Source organism: Lepisosteus oculatus, chromosome 15 (genome assembly GCF_040954835.1).
Source record: "Lepisosteus oculatus isolate fLepOcu1 chromosome 15, fLepOcu1.hap2, whole genome shotgun sequence".
NCBI lineage: Eukaryota > Metazoa > Chordata > Actinopteri > Semionotiformes > Lepisosteidae > Lepisosteus > Lepisosteus oculatus.
The window spans coordinates 30,486,947-30,496,552 of NC_090710.1; the positions used below are offsets into that span (position 1 = coordinate 30,486,947).

Below are 9,606 nucleotides of genomic sequence, written 5' to 3' on the forward strand. Positions count from 1 at the left end.
GACTCTCTGTGGCCATTGAAAAATCCCAGGGTGTCTCTCGGGCTTCTGTGCTACTCGGTTTGTTGGGTTGACAATCAAAGCCCGGGTGAAGCACGCTACAGCATTGGGCTCAGCTTGCGGCGGCTAATATCGGTGCTGGCGCGCCCGACTGGGGGAGTGCAGAATAGGACGTGAAGAGGACAGTGTGTGGGAAGCAGGCCGAAGGCAAGGGCCAATCCTAGTGTAGCGGGAGAAAATCCCCATGGAGGCGAGGGCGTGATAGGGGACAGGCACCTGAGGGGGAAAGCTGACTGCGGCGCTGAGCTGCCTCTGTACCAGGAGGCCGGAGCGGGGCATGAGACGGCTCCGACCGGAGCGCGCAGTGGCCTGGGAGAAACCCCCGCCGTCCCCTCCGTGGCCGACTCACCCCCAGACTGCTGAGGGTCGCGGCGCTCTTTAATGCAAGCACAGGGACGATTAAGAGATACCAGCATGCTTTAGCACTGTGGGAGAAAACCAGAACTCTCAGAGAAATACCGTGTGGGATGAGAGATCATACAAACTCCACACAGAGGATATTTTGGTATCACAACTTTGCATACCGTATCTGTATCATGAACGTTTGAAAATTTCAGAGTTAAGTACTGGTTGGCCATATATCCCAAACACCCGAAGAAGGCTCCGCAGCCGAAACGCTGTTTTCTTTTTTCTCTTTTCAGCAGGGAATAAACCTAGTATTGGTTCCTATATATTCCAAGTACGTTCTGTAACTAAGAAAGGATTATAATCAACTTTATTTTATATAGTGTGTCTTCGCAAAGTGCTTTACAGTGAAAAAAAGACCCATTGGGAAGAGAGAGCAGAATTACACAAGTTATTCTAACGGGTTTGGAATACAGTAGGACAGTAAAGCGGCACACACCAAAAAGGAGATATAAAATTGGACACTGTTCATATCACGCACTATTTGATATCGTGGCTTTCCATACTCTACATATTCGTGTAAAATAATTTTGTGCGTGAATGCGCATGGGAATGAAGGTCAACGTTTTTAAAACGCTGTGGCGGGACGCGCCGCCCTGTGTCGTCTCTTTCGAGTTTGTGCCCAATTCCTGACGAAAACGACGCTCGCTGTCCGTCTCACTTTTTTTAAAAAAAACTGTGCTGCCGGTTTCGCGCACCGGACGCGTGTGCGACTGCGTGTGTGGGGGGTTTTTCCCTGGGTCTGGATGTGCGGGTCAGCGGCTCTGTACAACCCCGGCCGGCAGGGGATTCCGACGGAGTGGTACGGACATCGCCGACAGAGACGACAGAGACGCAAACACTGACCATGCCCTTGAAACACAGTCTTATGACTTAAAAGACCTTAATCGGCGACCCAAGAGGTAGAGACGGCCATACGGAGTGAAAGGGGAAACGGAGAGGGAGCAGGGAAGAGTCAGGGAAACTTGGGAGTACTACACACTGCTGATCAGGAATTCAGACCGGTAAGTTGCGGCTTTTTCGTTTCAGTGAAAATCCATTCTGCAGCTGCAACAGCAACGTGCGCATATCAGCTCAAAGGCTACCAGTCTCATCGCATGTCTTGACAGGGAATTACATCTACATTATATAATATCTAATCTAATATCTAAAATAATTTTAAAAATCAATATTTGACGATCTCGGAATGAAGTCATGTATTTATATATGCGTGACTGTTTGAAATCGTTATGTAATGCCTTTGACACTTTGGGAATGTTTTTTTTTGCGCACTGACGTTTTACCACGGTTATGAGAGAGTGTATTCATGAGACAGAAATGGCATTTGTATACAGTATAGAATTTGTATAGATACAAAGCTAGATACGACGCGTACACACTGGAAATGTTCCTCTGGAGGTCAACTGATAATATTCAAATATATGGGTAAGAAGATTAAGATAATGTTATGTATTACATCCGAAAAATCTTTTACCGTTCTGTATTTTCATTTCCAGCTCTCCTGTAGAAAAAAAGCACGATTTATTATGTTATTGAAAACATACTTTAGCTTCTACATTTCCTGTCTTTCTTATTCCATTTATTTCCTATTTCACCTCATCTCCATTTCTATTGTATTGCCTCATCAACCTGTTGCTGTCGAGATCGGGTCATTCACTTGAAAATCATGACCGCCTTTTTCCCAAAGCTATAAAAGCTAATGAAGCTTTCACAATTAAATGTAAAAAAAAAGGCATATTTAATGGAAACTGGCAGTGAGGACCGGCGCTGAAATGGTAATTCTGGGAAATATAATTTTTGGCCATCTCAATTGCGCGATGCATACAGTACCAGCTGTCAGCCGCCGCGATCTCTGCGCGCTTGGCTGGGCGACCCGCCTGCGACTGCCGATCGATCGGACGCTTCTCCTCCCTCTCTCCAGCCCCGCGATGCGTCGGCTGATGTTGACTTCGCTCCTCGTCTGCCTCTGGCTTGCCGAGAAGGGACAAGGCGACCTCCAGGATATACTGGGGCAGCTCCACACTGAGTTTGCCGTGCGGCTCTACAGACAGTTAGCGGAGACCGAGAACAACTCCAACTTAATCGTGTCCCCAGCAAGTGTTGCCGTGTCTCTGGGACTGTTACAGCTCGGATCCCGCGGAAACACCTTGGCCCAGCTGGAAACTGCGTTGGGCTACAATGTTAATGGTGAGTTTGCAGTTACTGCCGCGCCGTATAACCAGTTCCAGGCGTTTCAGCGTTGATTTGCCAATATTTAGATTGACAACTGTGATTATGCAATGTTGTTCTGTTTTGTTAGTAATAAAAAGTGATTATATCAGAGTAAATTGAGAAATATAAATGAAGGCAGCACAGTCAAATTTACTCTGTTCTGGTCATACCTGCCTCGAAATTCATTCTCCTCTGGAGCTACAGCTGGGTTATTTAGCTCCGTGAAGACTCTCGTCTGACAAGACCTCAATGAAAACGAGTTTCTCAGCGCATATTCAAATGAAACGAAATGACGGGGTCATGCCGAATCGCACTCCCAAGTTACAAACTTGTAACTTGACCCCTCGACAAAAAGTAAAGCCAGTGTCCGGGCTAACGGGCAGGAGAGTTTAAGGGAGGGTCACGCCCCGGGCTGCCCGGATTGCGCCGGCAGTGACGGAGCTGTCCTGTCCGTCAGTCAACACCGTTCACCACGGCCTCCTCATCACCAACGTGGAGACCTCCACCTGCTTGTTCACGGATGGATTGAAACCTTGCAAAGGTCAGGCATTTCAGTGCCAGATTTCTTACGTTGGGTGCACTATGGTGTCTGGAGCCTTAATGCCTTCCTAATGTAATCTCATTATGTTATGGGGTCATACCAAGTAACCCTGAAATCAAAGAGTGTTGTGCATTTTTGATACACGCTGTGCAAAAAAGGTTTTTCCTATGGAAGATTCACAGCTCAGTTGTTCTTCTGAGGGTTTCTGACAGTACCTGTTTAAATAGTACACATTTTTTTTTAGGGTTCAGTTACTGTATGAATAAACTTACTTAGACAATTCTCAACATTCAGAAACAGCTTTTTAAAAACAAAATGTTACACAGAAGTGAGGTGCGGAATTAAAATAAAAATGTGATGCAAATTACAGTACAATTCTTTAATTTGCTTAATGTATTTTCACCTCAATGAACGGATTGTACATTGTGATGTATGTAAGGATTTTGGGACACTTGTTATATTTTTTTGATTACAACGAAGTTGGTATTGTGGAGTGGCGCAGTGGTCAGCACTGCTACCTCGCAGTGCTGGGGTTCAATTCCAGAACTGGGGTGCTGTCTGTGTGGAGTCTGCATGTTCTCCCTGTGTTTGTGTGGGTTTCCTCTGGGTGCTCTGGTTTCCTCCCACAGTCCAAAGACCTACTGGGAGGTTAATTGGCTTTTAGCAAAATTGGTCCGCGTGTGCGTGTGTCTGTGTCTGCGTGCCCTGGAACGGACTGATGTCCAGCTCAGGGTGTATCCTGCCTTGCACCCCTTGCTTGCTGGGATAGGCTCCAGCTCCTCTGTGATCCTGTGCAGTTAGAACATGGATGGATGGATGAATTGGAGTTTGTAACAAGAGTTCGGGAGGGATGACGACAACCAAGTTCAATCAGACTTGGCTGTCAGTAATTAGCAACAAATTATTCCTGATGTCATCTCCTCTCCTAAAACACCATAGACCCCGTACGAGATCCCCTTCTCTCTCACACACACGTCTCCTGTATCCCCCCTCCAGGCCCATCTCCTCCTCTGCAGCTGCCCCTCGGTCACTCCTCACTCTGCTGGGGGGTCCCAGCCTCCTCGTCCTCTGGCCAGGAGGTCAGCCCTCAGCCAAGCCAATTAAGCCAGATTTTCACTGAAACTCCATAATCCTTTCAGGACACTTTATTCTCCGGTGCTGTTGTTTTATACTGCATGTTGCAAGGCGAGCAGGACTGTAGCGTATTATACTGTAAGCAATGTTCTCTCACTGCCAACACAGATCTCGGGGTACGAGGCTTTTTGCTCCGGATGCAGGAGGACATGACTAACTCCAGCCACGGCACCCAGGTACTGCTGGCATGTGCGCTCTTTGTGCACAGGGACGTGCAGCTCTCTCCTGCCTTCGCCCGGCACGGCTCGGCCTGGGCCAACAGCACCGTGCAACAAGCCAACTTCACCCGGCCCAACCAGAGCCGAGAGCAGATCAACCTGTGGGTCAGCGCCCACACTGCAGGTGAGCATCTCTGGCTGTGAGAGAGGCACTTCTCCAATGCAGGAAAAGTAGCCGGACACTCTTTTATGAAGGCTCCAGTTTTACCAAAGTCCCCGAAGCAGCTACTAACAATTGCACGTTGTTTTTTCTTTTTTTGACACATGGTTTGAAAAACAGATTGCGGAACAATATTATCAAGTTTTAGGATCTTACTTTGTAAGATTAAACAGTAGGTTACTGTATGTCACCTCAGATATTAAACCCAGCTTGTTGTTTTGAGCTCAGAGGTGTATACTGTACTTTTCCCTGTAGTACAGATGGGTATATGTCAATTGCATATTGTACCATTTTATTATTAGATTCTTTTTTTTTGCTCTGAACATCAAATTACTACACTGCATTACACATTGCTGTGCAATTTTCTCATTTGATGTGAAGATGTGCTATATAATTAAGCTAGAACGCTAGATCACATCTGATTTAGAGTAGTGAGTGCATTTTTTCAGTTAATGTCACACTGATGGCAGTGGAGAGAAATGTCTGATTTAACAGAGAGAAGGATGTGTCACTTTCAAGTGGGAACAGAATCTCTGAGACTAATGATGCTGTACAAGGTGACTTAGTGACTTAGATTGGATACAGATCGTTGCTGTCACCCAGCCTGCCACTTTAATGATACCATCTACTCACATCATGAAGCTATACCTGTAGGCTGTAGTGACCTAGGGAAACAGATTGGGCGGAGCAGTGGCACTGTGGCTAAGGATCTGTGCCTGTTGCTGGTTCAAATCCCATGGCCAGCAGAGGAATCCTACTCTGTTGGGCCCCTGAGCGAGGCCCTTAACCCCAACTGCTCCAGGGGTGCTGTATAAATGGCTGACCCTGTGCTCTGACCCCCAGCTTCTCTCTCCCTGTCTGTGTGTCTCATGGAGAGCAAGCTGGGGTATGTAAAAACAAACAAATTCTTAATACAAGAAATTGTATACGGCCGATAAAGTGATCTGATCTTATCTTATTGCACCATGTAAGAACAGTTTACGTCATAACTGTCACTTACCTCTTTTTGAGTCATATGAGCCCCTTTCACATTTGCACACAATGTACAGCAAGAATAATTCTGCTACTACAGTTTCGATTGAAACCATGAACAGGATGAGCTCAGGTGGGATGAGCTGGTGGGGACATTTACAGCTGTTGGTTCTAGGAGCGGGTCCAGACAGTTTGTCCTCTGTTTCCCCGGCCCCTCACACAGGGGAAATTCGGAACCTGCTGTCATGTGACCTGACAGGGTGGGGCGTGAGGCAGATGGCTCTGGTCACTGCCATGTTCTTCAGGGGCACCTGGCAGAGACAGTTCCTGCTCAGCGAGACTCAGAGCCTGCCCTTCTCCCTCGCCGATGGCTCCACGGTGAAAGTACCCATGATGCACCAGATGACCGACGTGAACTTTGGCAAGTAAACAAAAAAACAGCTCCGAACGCAAAATATAGCAGCAACAGAGAAGCTAGTTGGCAATATGTTTCCAGCTACACAAAGTCATGAGACAATTTAATTAATCTACAACAGAAAGATTTGAATGGGCTACTATGAAAAGAACGTGACATTTTGAAGAGTTCAGGCATTTAATATTGTCATTTTTCATGCAAGCTATTTAGTGCAGGGGTATCCATTATTGATCCCGGAGGGCCTGTGTGTCTGTTGGTTTCATTCCAACTCAGCTCTTAATGAGATCGACAGGCTGTTTACTGGCTGAACTAGACCAGTATAGCTCTTCAGGTGCTGCTGCTTCACGGAGAACATACTGGCCCAACAGGAACAGGACCGGACAGCCTTGATCTCGAGGGAGAAATCTAAATAGAGGTGTATCCCAGGTCCCTATTAAGGGGTGTATGTTACTGAATAAACACGCACACTGCCTGTGATATCATGTTTTCACAAGATGAAGACAAGTGTATATTTTTCATATGCTTTTTAATCCCTTTGTAAAGTACTCTGTATTTTTTGGTTCAAATACAGTAATTCATTTAGAACTAGATTATTGCTGGCTTGCAGCAGAGACGAGGCCTGCAACACGGTGAATTGCCTGTAGAAATGTCAAGCTGCTGTTAGTATATTTTGAATAAATTTGAATGTCCACATTATAAAATAATAATTTCTTAAAAAACTGATGTTCATGGAGTACGACTGCTGGCTACCATAGCTATGGTATGCTATGCTGTGTAAGAAATGAAAGTAAATAAACAGTGAATTCAGTGTTTATTATTTTTTAAGGTTAATTTGGCGGTACTCTTTCATTAAGACCCCGTGTTGTGTTCTGCTGTCCATCATGCAGGGCAGTTCCACACTCCAACAGAGTACAGGTATGCAGTGGTCGAGCTGTTTTACCTGGGGGATGCAGTCAGCCTGTTTGTGGTCCTGCCCACCGAGAGAAAAACGCCTCTCTCCCTGATAGAGCCACATGTCAGCGCGCATACGGTCATGCTGTGGACAGCGAGTCTCAGGAGGACCAAGATAGACATCTTCCTGCCAAGGTGAGAGCTCACAAACTGCAAGACAGCACCTCACAATAAGTTTGAACTAGCGCTATTTGTTAAGGTACAAACAAAACTCAAAGACGCACAATGTTTGTTCAGGCACTTAACTAGGAAGTTAAATCATTTTTTTCACTAGGAGTTATTATACAATAATTGCAATTTACAATAATAGTTCCTAGTAAATTACTTTAATCGCTGGCATATATATGTGTGAAATATGAAACGTGATGTAAATTTTTTTTAAAATTCTTAATACTTTTTTTTTTACAGATTTAAAATTCAGAATAATTTGAACTTAAAGTCAGTCTTACCAGCGTTCGGCGTTTCTGATGTCTTCGATCCAACCGTGGCCAATTTCAAAGGGATTTCAGGTAAGAATGATCAATTTAAATGTCGCCGGACACAGCAATTCGGAGGTAAAGAGTGATCTGCCCCATTTCTAATAGTGCATCTCCTGCCTTCCAGGTAGAGACAGCCTGTACGTGTCCGAGGCCACTCATGAAGCAAAAATTGAAGTCACTGAAGTGGGAACCAAAGCAGCAGCAGCTACAGGTATGCAGAACATTGGGTGAAGAGGGCTCTTTGGTCTAGCAGGATGAGAGTCCAGAATCATCCCACTGGTAACAGTGCAGCCCAGTCCTCTCAGTGGTTGCCCACTAAGGCTGTACACAGGATGTGCTTTTGACTTTCGCTGCTTGACAGTCTGGGATCAGCTGGCAAGGTGTCAGCTTGACTTACTAAGGCACTCAGGTACTTCTGTGGGCTGCAGCAAGCTTACACCTGTGTGGCAGGTCCCCTTCTGAACTCGGCCAGCTTAGCCCAATGCCGTGGCATAGAGGGCCTGCACACAGAAAAACCCTTTTTAATATGGGAGTTAAGGAGCCGGGTCCAGACCGACCCTAACTTGCACAACCGTTTTTAACCCTGACTTTCTCAGTAACCTGCTGGCCTTTCTGTTTCCCGTTGTTGGAGTCAGTCACCAGGTAAATACTTTGCAATCAGCCACATGAGAGAAGAGATTGCACATCATTACTGCGGAGTCTAAGAAATGTGTTCAGAAAACTTGAAAAATGAGTCAATGGTTTGTGTGTATCCCAGACTATCTAGACATTAACATTAGAGATGCAACTGCTCTCTTCCTCATCCATCCATTTTCTAGCCTCTTCATCCAGTTCAGGGTCTCAGGGAATCCAGAGCCCATCCCAGCAAGCAATGGGCACAGGGCAGGATCCACCCCGGAGAGGACGCCAGTCCCTCACAGGGAACACAGACACCAGGACCAATTAACCTACCAGTATGTCTTTGGACTGTGAGAGGAAAACGGGAGCACCCAGAGGAAACCCACACATACGAACTCCACACAGACAGTGCCCCAGGTCCAGAATTCAACCCAGGGCCCTAGAACTATCTAGACATTTTACCCTTTTGAGTCGAGTAATTCAGTTTAAACAGTAAGTTAGTAAGGAGTTACTGTAGGTCTTCAGCTTTGACGTAGGTAGTTACGATTTGCCTGCTTTTTTCCTGTCATTGCAGCTATGGTGCTACTAAAGCGATCACGTGCTCCTGTATTCAAAGCAGACCGCCCGTTCCTCTTCTTCCTGCGACAGTCCAGTACGGGTAAGAGAATTTTATCCCATGGGATAAATAGCCAATCTGGAGAGAATAACAGTTTGGTGTTACAAACGCAGAAGAGAACCCTTCTTGAGCATGTAAAGCATTGTAATCACTGGCGTTTAGCAGTATTGGCCGTTCAGGCTTTTTGTGAAGCTTCTCAGCAATAGCTGACATGCTTGGTATGTTTGCATGAAAGAGCTGGAAGGGGACTGAAAGGGGAAGGCTTCACAACTGCTCCCAACCCAATGCATTCATGCGAGACGGAATGAGTCGAGGTACATTTGCACCATATACATGATCTTCACATGATCCTGTTGGCATCGAGAAACAGAGACAGGGCGTCAAAATCCATTTGCCTCTTTGTTAAGTATGGATGCCACAAAGTATATATATATAAAATATATAAGTGCTGTGCAAATAAATACTTCAGGAAAACAGTGTGACATTATGGAAAACAGCGTTTTGTCATCATCAGATTCAAACTGTTTTAATCTACATGCTGGAATATCTAATGGCAGGGATTCATTTTAACTGCTTGTTACCTCTGCAGGATCCATACTTTTCATGGGCCGAGTCCTCAACCCACTTGAGCTGGCGCCCTGAGATCCCCACCCAGCTCAGCAGACCTCAGCGTGCCTGCAGCTGGTATTTACTGCAGACCCACCGGAGGTTAACCGTGTCAGCACAGCAAGAAGAGGAACAATATTGTGTACATAATTGTAAATAAAATTTGAATACCTTTTTTTTCCACCTTCAGCTTTTTTTACTGTTGTTTTGCAGCTCCAGTACT

General features: G+C 45.7%; 1 protein-coding gene across 3 annotated transcripts; it reads left to right on the forward strand.

The window, feature by feature from the left end:
• Positions 1–1,151: 1,151 nt before the first annotated feature.
• Positions 1,152–9,557, forward strand: serpine3 (serpin peptidase inhibitor, clade E (nexin, plasminogen activator inhibitor type 1), member 3). 3 transcript variants are annotated; one of them, XM_015364137.2, is made up of 9 exons: positions 1,152–1,466; positions 2,384–2,649; positions 4,457–4,690; positions 5,922–6,119; positions 7,001–7,199; positions 7,473–7,573; positions 7,668–7,754; positions 8,736–8,819; positions 9,367–9,557. In XM_015364137.2, exons 2-9 carry the CDS (start codon positions 2,391–2,393, stop codon positions 9,417–9,419), a joined length of 1,215 nt encoding a protein of 404 aa, XP_015219623.2. In that variant the 5' UTR covers positions 1,152–1,466; positions 2,384–2,390; the 3' UTR covers positions 9,420–9,557. The 3 variants fall into 3 exon arrangements, with proteins under 3 accessions (XP_015219623.2, XP_015219622.2, XP_006639383.3); XM_015364136.2 differs by lacking the exon at positions 1,152–1,466 and adding an exon at positions 1,569–1,887 and having other exon boundaries at positions 5,958–6,119; XM_006639320.3 differs by lacking the exon at positions 1,152–1,466 and adding an exon at positions 1,572–1,887.
• Positions 9,558–9,606: the final 49 nt, after the last annotated feature.

Excerpts from the sequence above, each read along its gene's own strand:
- serpine3 (XM_006639320.3), top strand. The coding sequence starts at position 1,847 with ATGTTCCTCTGGAGGTCAACTGATAATATTCAAATATATGG. Across the intron at positions 6,120-7,000 it reads GATGACCGACGTGAACTTTG|GGCAGTTCCACACTCCAACA; the intron begins GCAAGTAAACAA and ends TCCATCATGCAG. Across the intron at positions 7,574-7,667 it reads CAATTTCAAAGGGATTTCAG|GTAGAGACAGCCTGTACGTG; the intron begins GTAAGAATGATC and ends CCTGCCTTCCAG.